Source organism: Mixophyes fleayi, chromosome 7, assembly GCF_038048845.1.
Source record: "Mixophyes fleayi isolate aMixFle1 chromosome 7, aMixFle1.hap1, whole genome shotgun sequence".
Taxonomy (NCBI): domain Eukaryota; kingdom Metazoa; phylum Chordata; class Amphibia; order Anura; family Limnodynastidae; genus Mixophyes; species Mixophyes fleayi.
This window is the reverse complement of record NC_134408.1, coordinates 119,866,202-119,883,476: the sequence shown is the minus strand read 5'-3', so window position 1 is coordinate 119,883,476 and position 17,275 is coordinate 119,866,202. Positions and strand designations below refer to the sequence as shown.

At 40.3% G+C, this 17,275-nt stretch overlaps 1 protein-coding gene across 24 annotated transcripts in view; it reads right to left on the bottom strand.

The window, feature by feature from the left end:
• Window positions 1-17,275, bottom strand: part of TTN (titin) — a 252,740-nt gene that overhangs the window by 30,734 nt on the left and 204,731 nt on the right. For all 24 annotated transcript variants that reach the window (XM_075180515.1, XM_075180537.1, XM_075180524.1 and 21 more), the window contains one exon: window positions 83-17,188. In XM_075180515.1, coding sequence (XP_075036616.1) covers window positions 83-17,188 — 17,106 coding nt within the window. The remainder of the gene's footprint in view (window positions 1-82; window positions 17,189-17,275) is intronic.

Genomic DNA, 17,275 nt, shown 5'->3' with positions numbered 1-17,275 from the left:
GTTTAGAATTTGTCTTACCGATTATTATTTCTATCTGCATATTATAGAATGTCATTTTTGGTTACATAAGAACATTACTAACCTGTTATTTTTACACCTTCCTTGGTCTCTGCAGGAACTCCAATGCCAAACTCATTTTCTCCAGAGATTCTAAAATAGTAAACTCCACTCTCTTGTAGACCAGTGACTTTGTATGTAAGACGATGGCAGTTGTTTGTAATAGATACCCATGCTTTCTTGCTTGCTTCTCTTTTCTCAATATGGTAGTTCTTAACTGGTGCACCACCATCATTCTCGGGAACATCCCAGGTCAGAACAGCAGATTCCTTTGTTACGTCTTTAACAATGATGTTTGAAGGTGGTCCAGGAGAGTCAAGAACCTTCACAACCAATGTCAGTGTTGCAGTGTTTAGAATATTCTGCAAAGTAAGTGTGTACTTTCCAGAATCATTTCTTGTGGCTTTTTCAATGGAAAGTGATGTTCGAGTATCTGTGGTATCAATGGTAGCTCTAGATCGTAGGTCAGAATCTGGTTTACTCCACATGACATTGGGAACAGGCTTTCCTCTGTAAGGCACTGTCATGGTGAATGATCCACCAGCTTTAACAATCAGTGTCTTGCGCAGTTCACTATCAATGTCAAATGCTGGTTCTTCTTCTCTTTCCTTCACAATATGTGCCTCTGAGCTGTCGCTTGGGTCACTAACGCCAACCTTGTTGACAGATCTAACTCTAAATACGTACTCAGCTCCAGAAGTCAGTGCAATCACTGTGTACTCTGTGCCTCTGACATTTGTCACAGCTGTCGTCCATTCACTTTCCTCAGATTTTTTGCATTCAACAGTATATCCTGTAACCGGTGAGCCTCCATCAAACAGTGGTTTTACCCATCCGATTGTTACACTTGTCTTTGTTGAGTCGACAATTTTAGGCTTGGAAGGTGGAGATGGCAAGAAAACTGGATCCTCTGCACGAACCAAAGGTGAACACTCACTTGGGGCACTGAGGCCAGCAGTATTTTCTGCATAGACACGATATTCATATTCACATCCTTCCCGTAAGCCAGAAGATTTTACTCTGAGGTCATAAACAGGTTTTTTGTTTACTCGCATCCATCTGAGGCTATTTTTCTCACGCCTCTCAATTACATATCCTGATATTTCACTACCACCATCACTCTCAGGTCTTGCCCAACAAAGTGTCATAGCATCTTTAGTAACACTGGTGACCTCCAATGATTTTGGTGCATTTGGTACTGTATATGGATCTAGTGCCTTTATAGCTTCGCTCTCCAGTGGTTCACCCACTCCATATCTGTTGACGCCCATCACTCTGAAAACATATTCATTACCTTTCAGAAGTTTTGTTACTTTACAGGAAGTTGTTCGCAGTTCTGCTTCACAGACTGTCCAGGCAATGCGACTGGTCTCGCGCTTTTCAACAACATAGTAGTCAATTTCAGCGCCACCATTTTCTTGAGGAGGTCCCCAGGAAAGGGAACACTTTTCAGCAGTTACCCCAGCAATTTGTAGTGGACCTGCTGGAGGACCAGGTCTATCAAGTACCTTGCAGTTTACAGCTAAGGACCTTGTTCCTGCAACATTTTTTAGTGTTAAGACATATTGGCCTGAATCTCTTCTTATGCAGTCTTTAACTACAAGCACAGTGCTGTTGTTTGTTGAACTTATTTCAACTCTTGCTTTCTCTTCAATCTCTTTTCCATCTTTTGTCCATGAAACTACAGGATGAGGACGTCCTGCAATATCAGCATTGATTTTAAGGAGTTCGCCTGCTTTGACAACAACAACATCCCTGAATTTAACATCCATCATTATTCTTGGAGCATCTACATCATCCTTAACTGTAATGGGTCCAGTTGATTCAGATGGCTCACTAAAGAGCCCTGCAGAATTCTTTGCAATAATGCGGAAATCATATCTCTGGTCTTCTGTGAGAGCTGTTACATCAAAGAAGGTTTCTTGGATGTTTGTGAAGTTGCATTTTAGCCATCGTCCATCAGGTAGCTCTCTTCGTTCAATAATGTATCCTGTAATTTTTGCTCCACCATCATATCCTGGTTTTGTCCAGGCCAATGAAACTGATGTTCTTGTGATGTTAGTAACTTCTGGTTGACCTGGAGGATCACATGGATCTCTTGCAGCTACTGGCTCACAAGATTTACTGCACTTGCCAATTCCAGCAATGTTTTCAGCATATACACGATATTCATACAATAGTCCTTCTTCAAGACCTGTTACTTTTAGTTGTGTATCAGGTATTAGACTTTTGTTTACTTTTGTCCATAGAATGCTGCTTCTTTCTTTTCTCTCCAGGTGATATCCAATTACTTGACTACCACCATCATTTACTGGAGGTTGCCAACTAACAATCATAAAAACTTTTGTTGCATGGGGAACATGAGGTGTTCCTGGAGGTCCTGGTGTTTTAAATGGATACTGAACAATGATTGATGAACTGTCAGTATAGTGGCTCTTTCCATATCTGTTCTCTGCACAAACACGGAACTGATATTCTGATCCAGTTGTTAGACGTGGAACCTTAATAGATGTTCTTGCCACTGTTGCTGACACTAATTCCCATGATGTGGTAGTTGTGTCTCTCTTCTCAACAATGTAATTATTTATATGACAGCCACCATCATATTCAGGAGCACTCCAAGAGAATGAAATGCTATCTGCACTAACATCATCAATTTTGATAGGTCCTGGTGGTCCTGGTTTATCAAGCACTATTACACCAAGTGAAGCAGTTGTTGAACCTGCAGTATTTGAGGCAATTAATTCATACTGTCCAACATCATCTTTAGAGGCCTCTTTGATAGATAGAAGTGTAGAGGTCTTTGAAACTTGGACATTTACTCTGGTTGTTTGTTTTAAAGGCTGACCATCTTTCTTCCATGTTATGGTGGGAGATGGTCTTCCTCGGATTGGTACATCGATTTTAAGATCTTCACCGGCTTTCACATTGAAAGTATTGAATAGTAGATCAATTGTTGGCTGAATTTCAATATCCTTGGCAACTACTGGAACACCAAGTTGTCTTGGATCACTCTTTCCTTTCTCATTTACAGCAATTACTCTGAATGTATATTCTTCTCCTGTAATCAAACCAGTAACTGTTGCTTCTAGGGTCTTCACCTGAGTGCAAGTGCTCCATTTTTCACTTCCTTTTGTTTGCATTTCCACAATGTAGCTAGTAATTTTACTACCTCCATCACTCTCTGGTTTCTCCCAAGAAATAGTTGCACTGTTTCGAGTAACATCAACAAGACTTACTCTTCCAGGAGAAAGAGGAGCTTCAGACACTTTAATTGGATCTGTTGTACTTGCAGGTAGGCCAACACCATGTTCATTGGCAGCCAAAACACGGAAATAATAAACACATCCTTCCTGTAGCTGCTCAATCTTAAATGTATTTTTGGTACAATTACTTGTCACAGTTGCATAAGCTTTTCTAGTTGCTTCTCGTTTTTCAACAATGTAATTTGTGATCTTTGATCCTCCATCAATAAGTGGTGGCTCCCAAGACAATGTCACTGAATCTTTTTTGATTTCTTTGACTGTCAACTTTTCAGGGGCACTTGGTGAGTCAAGTACTCTAACATTGACAAAAGCTGATTTTGAGCCACTATTATTTTCCAATGTTAAGTTGTATCTTCCACTATCAAATCTGTTAACATTGTCAATAACCAACATTGTATATGAGCTTGTAACTTCAATTATGGCTCTTTCAGTAAGTTTGTCATCTGCTTTTTCCCATTTTACTTCAGGTTCAGGTCTTCCTTTGATTGTGACAAACAATCGTAGGCTTCCGCCAGCCCGAACAGTAACAGTCTTTCTCAAATCAGCATCAAGTTCTATTTCAGGAGGCTCTAACTTATCAGCAGCAACCACTGTTCCTGGAATAGCTGCAGGTTCTCCTACTCCTTCAGAGTTGATGGCACAAATACGGAAGCAATATTCTGCATTTTCTTTTAGTTTTGTTACAGTAAATTGTTTACCTTGTAATCCTGTTGGTGGTGTAACAGTAGTCCATTCATCTGCTGCTGATTCTTTAAATTCTATAACATAACCTAATACTGGTGCACCACCATCATAAACAGGTTTGCTCCAAGCAAGAGACACAGATGATCTAGATGTGTCTGTTATTTTTGGATTATTTGGTGGACCAGGTGGATAGATAGCATCACATGCCCGATAGAAAGTAGATGGTTCGCTTACTTCTCCAACTCCTGCTGCATTTTCTGCTGAGACTCTAAATTCATAGAAATGTCCATCTGTTAGGCCAGTTACTCTAAGCCGTAAATCAGTTAATCTTTTCTTGTTACACTTTGTCCATCTAATACCATCTTTGTCACGTTTTTCAAGAATATACCCTTCTATCTCTGCACCGCCATTATCTTGTGGCCGGCCCCAAGTTACCACCATAGAATCCTTTGTAATTGCTGAAACCTCTGGTATTGTAGGTGCACTAGGAGGCTTATATGGATTGCGAGCCAGAACTGGTTCAGATTCAAGGGGCTCTCCAATTCCATATTTGTTTACAGCAACAACACGGAAAATGTATTCATTTCCTGTTAGGAGTTTGGTGACTTTGTGACTAAGTGCTTGTACATCTGAAGCAACTTGAGTCCAGGACAGTCTACTTGTTTCTCTCTTTTCAATGTTGTAATGTGAGATATTTGCACCACCGTCCTGTGCAGGTGGGCCCCATGCCAAGTAACACTTGTCTGCTGTTACACCTGTAACTTTTAATGGACCTTCTGGAGGACCAGGACGATCAAGAACTTTGACTGTAATAGGAATGGATTTTGTTCCACCTACATTGCTGAGGTTCAGTATATACTGACCACCATCTACTCGAATACAGTCTTTAACAATTAATGTTGTTCTCTGAATAGTGGATTTAATTTCTGTTCGTGCTGTTGTTGTCTCAAGGTCTTTTCCATCTTTTGACCAGGTGATGTCTGGAATTGGTTTGCCATGGATGTCGGCTTCAAGAACAAAAGTATCTCCAGCATTGACAACAATCACATCTTTGTACTTTGGATCCAGAGATGCTTTTGGTGCATCAATTTCATCTCTTGCAGTGATAGGTCCAGTGCTTTCTGATGGCTCACTAAAGTTTCCAGCAGCATTCCTTGCTATAACTCTAAATTCATATCTATCATCCTCTGTAAGACCTGTTGCAGTGAACTCCGTTTCTAGCACATTTGTAAAGCTGGCTTTCATCCAGCGACCATCAGGTAATTCCTTCTTTTCTACAATATAACCTGTTATTTTACTGCCGCCATCATATTCTGGTTTTGTCCAGTGAAGAGTGACATAATTTCTAGTAATGACAATAGCTTCTGGACGACCAGGTGGATCACAAGGATCACGGGCAACATAACACTCAGATACTTTGCTAGATTTACCAATGCCAACAATGTTCTCAGCATATACTCTGAATTCATATTCCAGGCCCTCTTCAAGGCCATTAGTTTTTAATTTTGTGTCCTGAAGAAGAGTCTTATTTAGTTTGGACCAAAGAATACTATTTTTCTCTTTGCGTTCCACATGGTAGCCAAGAACTTTGCTTCCTCCATCATTTACAGGTTCATTCCACTGCACAATCATGTGGTCCTTAGAAAGTGATGCCACAAATGGAGTTCCTGGTGGCCCTGGTTCTTTGTAGGGATATTGTACAATAATTGCGGAAGAATCCAGATGTGTACTCTTTCCATACCTATTCTCAGCATAAATTCTAAATTGATACTCTGCACCAGTTGTGAGTTTTGTCACTTTAATGGTTGTCCTTGCAACTGTTGCTGATACTGTCTGCCATGTGGTTGTGGTTGTATCACGTTTTTCCACTATGTAGTTGTTTATTTGACAGCCGCCTGTATACTCTGGTGCATCCCATGAAAACACCACATAGTTGGAACTAATTTCATCAAATTGTACAGGTCCTTTTGGTGGGCCAGGCTTGTCAAGAATAATAATACTAATATTTTCAGTTGCTGTGCCAGCAATATTTGTTGCTGTGACTGTATACTTTCCAAAATCATCTTTATTGCTTTCTTTGATATGCAAGACTGTTGATATTGGAGTGTCTTCAACATTAACTCTAGTTGTCTGTTTCAGTGCTTGGCCATCTTTGGTCCAAGTTATGTTTGGTTTGGGCCTGCCTATAACTGGAATGTCAACCTTCAGATCTTCTCCAGCTTGTACATTATAAGAATTAAACATCAGTTTTAAACTTGGCTCAATAGTCAAGTCCTTCGCTATTACAGGAATGCCAAGTACCCTTGGATCACTCTTTCCTTTTTCATTATAAGCAAGAACTCTGAAAGAATATTCTTGTCCTGGACTTAAACCAGAAACAACAGCACTGCATGTTTTTGTTTCAGAGGCAATGCTCCATTTTTCGATCCCCTTTGGTTGTGATTCCACTAAATAACCTATAATTCTGCTACCACCATCATGCTCAGGTTTCTCCCAAATAAGGGATACACTTCTTTGGGTTACATCAGTAAGGGTGATTTTTCCAGGTGGCAAAGGTGCTTCTGAGGCTTTTACTGCATCGACTGTTTCCACTGGTAGACCAACGCCGTACTCATTTTCAGCCATAACTCTAAAGTAATATACACCTCCTTCTGTAAGATTTTCAACCTTGTAACTTGTTTTGCTGCATTTGGCTGTAACATTTGCGTAAGCTTTTCTGGTTGATTCTCGCTTGTCAATAACATAGTTCTTGATTTTGGCACCACCATCAATGAGTGGAGGTTCCCATGTAAGTGTGACTGAATCTTTCTTGATGTCTTTCACAAGTAGGTTTATTGGGGCTCCTGGTGTATCAAGCACCTTAACAGTCACAAAAGCAGACTTTGAGCCACTGCTATTTTCCAGCTTAAGAATGTACTTTCCAGCATCATTTCTATCACAATTATCTATTGAAAGCTGAGTATAATTGACACCTCTTTCAATTTGGGACTTTTCAGTGAGTTCTCCATCTTCTTTTGACCAGCTTATTTCTGGAGCAGGTCTTCCATTAAATGGAATTTGAATTCTAACATTTCCTCCAGCTCTAACCAAAATTCCCTTTCGTAGTTCAGAATCAAGATCTATCTCAGGAGCTTCAAGCTTGTCTTCTGGTTTCACAGTTCCTGGTACTCGTGCAGCCTCACCTACACCAGCCTTATTTATAGCACAGATGCGAACTTGGTATTGTTGATGTTCAATAAGTTTAGTGATCTCATATTTAGTTACTTGTAGACCTGTCTGGGGGGTACACACTGTCCATTCTTCTTCATCTCCTTTGCAGATCTCTACAATGTATCCTTGGATTTCACTTCCACCATCATAAATTGGCTTACCCCAAATAACAGTAATAGAATTTTTAGATGTATCAACAACATGTGGGTTTGAAGGTGGTCCAGGTTTGAATATAGGATCACATGCTTTAAAGTATGCTATAGCTTGGCTTGCTTCTCCAATTCCTGCAGCATTTTCAGCAGATACTCTGAACTCATATTCATGATCTTCTGTTAATCCAGTAACTCTGAATCTTAAATCTGTAACCCTGCGTTTGTTGCACTTGGTCCATCTAATGCCAGCTCTGTCTCGTTTTTCTACAATGTAGCCAATGATTTCACTACCACCATCATTATCTGGTCTGCTCCAACAGACAGTCAAGGAGTCCTTTGCAATATTAGTTACTTCAAGTGCCTTGGGGGCACCAGGAAGCACAAATGGATTTTTCATTAAAACTGGTACAGATTCTAATGGTTCACCAACACCATATTTATTTACAGCCAAGATGCGGAAGATGTATTCATTGCCTTCCAAGAGTTTTGTTACTTTTAGAGATGTAGTTACTACTTCAGATGCAACAACAGTCCAAGCAAGGCGACTTGTTTCCCGTTTTTCAATGACATAGTGAGAAATATCACTTCCACCATCATGTTGGGGAGGACCCCATGCCAGAGAACATTTATCTGCTGTAACTCCAGTAACATGAACTGGCCCTTCTGGAGGTCCAGGCCGGTCCAGTACTTTCACTTGAATAGGAATTGATTTGGTTCCTGCAACATTAGAGGCTTGTAAAATGTATTGCCCACCATCAATTCTAATGGCATCTTTGACAACAATAAGGGCCTTGAAATCAGTGTTCTTAATCTCACACCTAGCTGAATCCTCAACTTCTTTATCGCCCTTGAACCACTGAATTGTAGGAATTGGTTTTCCATGCACATCAGCATCAAGTTTAAATGTGTCTCCAGCATTAACAACAATCGTGTCTTTATATTTTGGATCCATTGAAACTCGTGGAGGTTCTACTTCATCCTTAGCTGTTATGGGTCCTGTACTATCTGAAGGTTTGCTAATGGTTCCAGCAGAGTTCCTTGCAATAACTCGGAACTCATATCTCTGGTCTTCAGTTAGCCCAGTTACAGTAAATTGTGTTTCAATGACATTTGTAAAGCTGGCTTTCATCCAGCGACCTTCCGGCAGATCACGCTTTTCAACAACATAGCCAGTTATCATGCTGCCACCATCATACTCTGGTTTTTTCCAGTTTAGGGTAATGGCATTTCTTGTAACAATTATTGGCTCTGGGCAACCGGGAGGGTCACAAGGGTCTCGGGCAAAGTAGCACTCTGAAACTTTGCTTGGTTTGCCAATGCCAACTATATTTTCAGCATACACTCTAAATTCATACTCTATGCCTTCCTCAAGATTGATGGTCTTGAAGTATGTGTCAGGAATAATTGTTTTATTTACCTTTGCCCACATTATGCTGTTTCTCTCTTTTCGTTCAAGATGGTAGCCAATTACTTTACTTCCACCATCATTAATTGGTTCATGCCATTGTACAACTATGCTATCTTTTGTTATTGTTGCTGCTGATGGTGTGCCTGGTGGCCCAGGTTCCTTGTATGGATATTGGGCTATCACTGGTTCAGAATCCAGTCCAAAGCTTCTTCCATATCTGTTTTCAGCAAATATCTTGAACTGGTACTCTGTGCCAGTTTTCAATTTTGATACCTTGAGTGTAGTTCTAGCAATAGTTGCTGAAACAGTCTCCCAAAGTGTGGTAGTTGTATCTCTCTTTTCAACAATGTAATTTGTTATTTGACAGCCACCAGTGTATGTTGGAGGATTCCAAGATAATGTTATACTATCAGCACTCACTTCATCAAACTTCACTGGGCCACTTGGTGGATCAGGCTTGTCAAGTGTTATAATTTCAATAGATGCTACTTTCTGTCCAATAACATTGGAGACTGTAATTGCATACATGCCCGCATCATCCTTATTTGTTTCCTTAATAACCAATACAGTATGGTGTGCTGTATCAGTAGCATTTACTCTAGTGGTCTGCTTGAGAGCCTGGCCATCCTTTGTCCAAGTGATTGTTGGCTTTGGTCTTCCAGATATAGGCACTTCAATCTTCAAATCATGTCCAACTTGAACACTGTAATTACTAAATGCTGGTCGTACATCTGGCTCTATCACCAGGTCTTTAGCAACCACTGGAACCGCAAGAGATCTGGGGTCACTCTTTCCCTTCTCATTTACTGCAATTACTCTGAAGAGATATTCACCTCCCTGAGTTAAGTTTGTTATCACTGCTTCAAGTGCTTTGACACGGGCACAGTCTGACCATTTCTCACTTCCTTTAGCTTGCATTTCGACAATGTACTGAATTATTTTGCTGCCACCATCATGTTCAGGTTTTAGCCATGATAAAGATACACTGTTTCTGGTCACGTCAAGTACTGTTATTTTTCCTGGAGGTTGTGGAACCTCAGAAACCTTCACAGGTTCAGCAATTTCGGCAGGAACGCCAATTCCATATTCATTCTCAGCTGTTACCCTGAAGTAGTAACTGCAACCTTCTTGAAGCTGGTCTATTTTCCATGAAGTCTTATGACAATTTGTTGCAACAGCAGCATACGCTTTTCTTGTGCTTTCTCGTTTTTCAATTATGTAGTTCTTTATCTTAGCTCCACCATCCAATGCAGGAGGTTCCCATGCTAGAGAGACAGAGTCTTTAGTGATATCCTTTATTTTAAGGTTTATTGGGGCACTTGGTGTATCCAAAACTCTCACACTTATAAAGGCAGATTTAGTGCCACTGCTGTTTTCCAATGTTAGAGTATATTTTCCAGAATCAAATCTATTAACATTATCCAAGACAAGTGTAGTGAAGCTGCTTGTAACATCAATCTGGGCTGTTTCTCTGATTTCGCCATCAACTTTTCCCCACTTTACTTCTGGTGCTGGACGTCCTCTAAAAGGAATAAACAGTCTCAGTGAACCACCAGCCCTTACATTAACAATTTTCCTCAGTTCTGGATCTAGATCAAGGTCTGGTATCTCCAGTTTCTCTTCAACAATAATTGAAGCAGGGACATCAGCATGATCTCCAACACCAGCCTTATTTACTGCACATATACGGAACTTATATTCATGCTTTTCCACAAGTTTTTCAACTTCACTTCGAGTTTCCTTGATGCCAGTTGCTGGAGTGCACATAGACCATTCATCTATGCTGACATCGCACTTCTCAACAATGTAGCCTTGGATTTCACATCCACCATCATAGATTGGCTTGCCCCATGAAAGGATTACAGAAGATCTTGTAACATCTACTGCTTTTGGATTGTTTGGAGGGCCAGGTTTATAAATAGGGTCAGAAGCCTTGTAATAAGTGGAAGGTTGACTTGGCTCACTTAGTCCAGCAGCATTTTCTGCAGAAATTCTGAATTCGTATAGATGTGATTCAACAAGACCAGTTACTCTGAATCGTAATTCACTGACCAATCGCTTGTTGCATCTCACCCAACGTATGCCTTCTTTGTCACGCTTTTCGACAACATAACCAACAATTTCACTGCCACCATCAAATGATGGTCGTTCCCAAACAACAATCATAGAGTCCTTGGTGACTGCTGTAACCTCAGGAGCTTTTGGCGCTTGTGGAACAACAAATGGATTCTTTGCACTGACTGCTTCTGATTCAAGTGGTTCTCCAACACCATATTTGTTTACAGCCATGATACGGAAAATATATTCATTTCCTTCCAAAAGTTTGGTTACTTTGCAGCTGAGAGTTTGCACATTTGAATCAACAACTGTCCATACTAAGCGACTGGTTTCTCTTCTCTCTACAATATAGTGGTCAATATCACTACCGCCATCTTGCTTTGGAGGTTTCCATGATAATGAACATTTTTCAGCTGTAACACCAGAGATAGTGATTGGTCCTTCAGGAGGTCCTGGTCTATCAAGAACTTTAACATTAACAGGAACAGATTTTTCACCAGCAACATTTTTCAGCAGTAGAATGTATTGGCCACTGTCCACTCTGATTGCCTCTTTCACACTTAAAGATGTGAAGAAGTCGGTACTCTTAATTTCTAGTCTAGCTGTATTTATGAGCTCTTCACCTGCCTTAAACCACTGAATAGATGGTATTGGCTTGCCATGGACATCTGCATCAATCTTAAATGTTTCACCAGCATTTACTGTTATGAGTTCCCTGTATTTTGGATCCATGCTTACACGAGGTGGCTCTACTTCATCTCTTGCTGTAATAGGCCCAGTGCTTTCAGAAGGTTCACTGAATATTCCAGCAGCATTTCTTGCAATAACACGGAATTCATATCTTTGATCTTCAACTAGTCCACTAACTGCAAACTGAGTTTCAATTACATTTGTAAAGCTAGCCTTCATCCAACGACCATCAGGTAGTTCTTTCTTCTCAACAATGTAGCCCGTTATCTTGCTACCACCATCATATTCTGGTTTTGTCCACTGAAGTGTGACTGAATTTCTTGTGACTATTATAGCTTCAGGACGTCCAGGTGGATCACATGGGTCTCGGGCCACATAGCATTCAGATACTTTACTTGACTTGCCAATGCCTACAATATTCTCAGCATAAACTCTAAATTCATATTCAATACCTTCTTCAATGTTTGTTGTCTTAATTTTTGTGTCTGGGAGTATAGTTTTATTCAGTTTCACCCAAAGAATACTGTTTCTTTCTTTGCTTTCAACGTGATATCCAAGGATCCTGCTACCGCCATCATTTACAGGTTCATTCCATTGTATAACCATACTATCCTTAGTAACTGCAGATACAAATGGTGTTCCGGGTGGTCCAGGGAGCTTGTATGGGTATTGAGCAATAACTGCTTCAGATACTAAATATCCACTCTTTCCATATCTGTTTTCAGCTGCAATTCTGAACTGATATTCACTTCCTGTTTTCAGTCTTGTGGCCTTTATGGTGGTTCTTGCCACAGTTGCAGATACAATTTGCCAAACTGTTGTTGATGTGTCACGTTTTTCTACAATGTAATTATTGATAGAGCTCCCACCATCATATTTTGGAGGTTCCCATGAAAGAGTAATACTGTCAGCTGTCACTTCATCAATTTTTACTGGACCTGTTGGAGGTTCTGGCTTGTCAAGAACAATAATGCTGAGCTGTTCAGTAGCCTCCCCTGCAGAATTGGCAAGTTTTACTGAATATTGCCCAACATCCTCTTTAGAAGCCTCTTTAATTATAAGCAAAGAGTTGCTTTCTGTATTTTCTGCATTAACTCGTGTTGTCTGTTTCAGTGGTAAATTATCTTTATGCCATGTAACAGATGGCTTAGGACGTGCAATGAATGGGACATCAACTTTAAGGTCTTCTCCAGCCAAAACACTAAATGTGTTAAACAAAAGCTTGAATGCTGGTGCAATCACAAGATCTTTAGCAACCACTGGTACTCCAAGCTGTCGTGGATCACTGATTCCTTTGTCGTTTTGAGCTGATACACGGAACATGTATTCTTCTCCTTGTATCAATCCACTTATTTTGGCTTCTGTTGTCTTTACAGTTGTACATGTTGCCCATTTCTCACTACCTTTGCTTTGCATCTCTACAATATACCCCAAAATTCTGCTTCCACCGTCATGCTCTGGTTTTTCCCAAGAGAGAGAAACACTGTTTCTTGTCACATCTTCCAAAGTGATCTTGCCTGGAGGTAGTGGTCTTTCTGATACTTTAACAGATTCTGGTGATTCCACAGGTAATCCAATTCCATATTCATTTTCTGCAAGAACTCTAAAGTAGTAATTACAACCTTCTTGCAACTGGTCTATTTTCCAGCTGGTCTTGTGACAATTAGCTGTCACTGTTGAATATGCTTTTCTTGTTGACTCACGTTTTTCTACTATATAATTCTTAATTTTAGATCCACCATCGATGAGTGGAGCGTCCCAAGTTAATGTAACAGATGATTTAGTGATTTCCTTTATTTTCAGATCTTGAGGTGCGCCTGGTGTATCTAGCACTCTAACATTCACAAAGGCTGACTTACTTCCTGAGCTATTTTCTATTGTAAGCATATATTTGCCACTGTCAAACCTGTTTACATTTTCCACAACTAGTAGAGTATAAGAAGTTGTTGATTCAATGCTTGCTCTTTCTATAGGTTCACCATTTTCTCTTGTCCATTTAACTTCTGGTGCAGGTCTTCCTTTAATTGGGACAAACAACCGTAAAGTGCAGCAAGCTCTGATGCTAATAACTTTACGTAGTTCAGCATCTAATTCAATCTCAGGCGGTAGCATTCTTTCTTCAGCCTTTGGTGATCCAGGGACAAGAACCGGCTCGCCAGCTCCTTCAGAATTTAAAGCATATATCTGAATTTTATATTCTTGATTTTCTTTAAGACCTGTGATAGTAAAGGAAGTAGCTTTAAGTCCAGCAAGTGGTGTTACAACTTTCCATTCATCTTCCTCAGGTAAAGATATTTCCACATTGTAGCCTGTTATTTCTGAGCCACCATCATATACCGGTTTATTCCAAGCAATTGTGATGGAAGATTTGCTGGTGTCTAGAACTCTAGGATTTCCAGGTGGGCCAGGTTTGAACACTGTGTCACATGCCTTGTAGAATGGGCTACATTGGCTTGGTTTACTAAATCCAGCTGCATTTTCAGCCATTATTCTAAACTCATACTCATGGCCTTCTGTGAGGCCAGAAACTTTGTATCGCAAATCCGTAAGGACTCGTTTGTTGCATTTAACCCATCGGAGGCCAGCTTTGTCACGACGTTCTACCACATAGTTTGAAATTGGACTTCCTCCATCAGACTCAGGGTGTCCCCAGCAAACAATCATAGAGTCTTTTGTAACGGTTGTTACCTCAGGGGTTTTAGGTGGATCAGGTGGAACATATGGATTAACTGCAAGGGTTGGTTCTGATTCCAAAACTTCTCCAACTCCATACTTGTTGACAGCCATAACACGGAATATATATTCATTTCCTTTCAGGAGTTTGGTAACCTTGAATTTTGTAACTTGGACATCTGCAGCAACATTTGTCCAAGCCAATCTGCTGGTTTCACGTTTTTCCACAACATAGTGATCTATCTTTGCACCTCCATCATCTGATGGTGGCAACCATGAAATGACACATTTTTCAGATGTGACATCACTTACAGCTAGTGGGCCTTCACATGGGCCTGGTCTATCAAGAACTTTAACATTAAATACATGTTTAGCAAATCCGCCAGGATTTGAAGCCATAAGTGTATATGCGCCACTATCTTTTCTTGCTGAGTCTTTATTTATCAAAGCAGTTGAGAAATCTGCTACTTTTATTTCTAATTTTGCTGTGTCCTCAAGGTCTTTGCCTTCTTTTGTCCAAGACAGTGTGGGAATTGGACGTCCAGAAATGTCAGCATCGAGTCTGAAAACTTCACCAGCTTTCAGAATGATAACATCTTTAAACTTTGCATCAACCATTATTCTTGGCTCTTCTATATCATCTCTGCAGATTATTGCATCTGATGGTTCCGATGGCTGGCTGACAGCACCAGCAGCATTTCTTGCAATGATCCTAAACTCGTATTCAGAATTTTCTGTTAATCCACTAACAGTAAACTCGGTCTCTAGAATGTTACCAAAGTTAGCCTTCAGCCAACGACCATTAGGAAGATCTCTTTTCTCAACTGTGTATCCAGTGATCTTAAATCCTCCATTGTATTCTGGTTTTGTCCACTGTAGTGTCACTGAGTGTCTGGTAATATTGATAGCAACTGGTTTTCCTGGTGAGTCAATTGGATCCAGGGCAAATGTTGGCTCAGAAGACTTACTTGGTTTGCCCTTGCCAGCAATATTTTCTGCCACAACACGGAATTCATATGCAATACCATCGGTAAGACCTGAGGATTTATATATATTTCCTACTACAAGAGCCTTGCTGATTGTCTGCCACAGGATACTGTTTCTCTCTTTTCTTTCAATATGATAGCCTAGAATTGGGCTTCCACCATCAGTAACAGGTTCATTCCAGCTGATGGTCATTGAATCCTTTGTAACAGCAATAACTTGAGGTGTACCTGGAGGCCCAGGAATCTTAAATGGATAAGCAGCAACTACAGACTCTGAGGTGAGAGCTGGGCCAGTTCCATATCTGTTTTGAGCTTTGACCCGGAATTGATACTCCAATCCTGTTGTAAGTTTTGTAGCTTTAAATGTTGTGCGTATCACAGTAGATGCTAATTCAGTCCAAGTAGTACTGTTAGTTTCACGTACTTCCACAATATAGTTGTTTATTGGAACACCACCATCATTCTCAGGGGGATCCCAAGACAAGGTAACAAAGTCAGATGAAATTTCATCAAATTTGATTGGTCCTGTTGGAATTCCAGGAATATCATGTACATGAACAGTAATTATATCACTTATCTCTCCAACAATATTTTTAGCTGCCAAAGTATATTTTCCAGAATCATTTCTTTTGCATTCATTGATATTTAAGATGGTTGCAGTTGCTGTACGTTCCACATTAACTCTCTGAGTTTCTTTAAGAAGTTGCTCTCCCTTTTTCCATGTAACAGTGGGTTTCGGTCTTCCAAGAACAGGGATTTCAACTTTAATGTTGTCTCCAGCTATAGCAAGAACAGACTTTTGATGAATGCCACGCAAGTCAAATTCTGGAAGCATCAACTGTTCTTTAACAATCACAGGCCTGCTTTCCCTTGGATCACTTCTTCCTGCACTATTGACAGCCATAATTTGGAACACATATTCCTCATTTTCATTGAGGTTTTTCACTACATAGTCCAAAGCTTTAACAGTTGCAATGTGTGTCCATTGATCAGAACCCTTCCGCTGTGCTTCAATAACATAGCCTGTAATTTTGCTGCCACCATCATGCTCTGGTTTTGGCCAAGCAAGGCTCACACTGTTCTTGGTAATGTCCATAATATTTAAGCTTTCTGGAGGAGAAGGTGCTTCAGAAGCTCTTATTGGCTCTGCTGTTTCAGCGGGTTCACCAATTCCAAACTCATTCTCTGCCAGCACTCTGAAGTAGTATTCACATCCTTCTGCCAAATTGGGTATCCTTAGAGAGCACTTTTGGCACTTGGTTGTTATTGTTGAATAAGCCTTTCGTGTAGATTCACGTTTTTCAACTATGTAATTTGTAATCCGGGATCCACCATCTATGAGTGGCATATCCCACTGCAAGGTGATGCTGTCTTTTGTAACATCTCTGGCTTTCAAGTTTGATGGGGGTCCTGGTGTATCTAAGACTTTGACATTGACAAATCCAGATTTCTTTCCAGCTGCATTTTCAAGATTCATTGTATATTTTCCTGCATCATATCTGTTGCATTCTGTAATGATTAGCAAAGAAAATGATTCTGTGTTCTCAATGTTGGCTCGTATCTTAAGTGGAATGTCACCTTTCATCCAGGTGACCTCAGGTGCAGGTCGTCCTTTGATTGGTACGAATATACGTATGCTTAGTCCAGCTCTGACAACAAGAGTTCTTCTTAGCTCTGCATCAAGTTCAAAGTCAGGAGTCTCTTCACGGTCCTTAATTTCCACACCATCAATCTGTGCTGGTTCCCCAGTACCTGCAGCATTAATTGCACGAATCCTGAATTTATATTTTCCACCGGGTTGGAGATTGGCCACAACAAACTCAGTGATCCTAAGTGCTGAGCCGGTAGTGTCTTTAACCCATTCTTCTTCTCCTTCCTTTTGGTGCTCTACAATGTAGCCAATGATGTCAAGTCCACCATCATAATGAGGCTTTCCCCAATGCAATGCTGCAGTAGATTTTGTTGTATCAGTGATTTTTGGATTAGAGGGTGGGCCAGGTGGATCTGTAAAGGGTAAAAAAGGTCCAACATTAAAATAATAATATGTTGAGCAAAAAATGTTTGATCTCAGACAAATACAAATTGGTCATT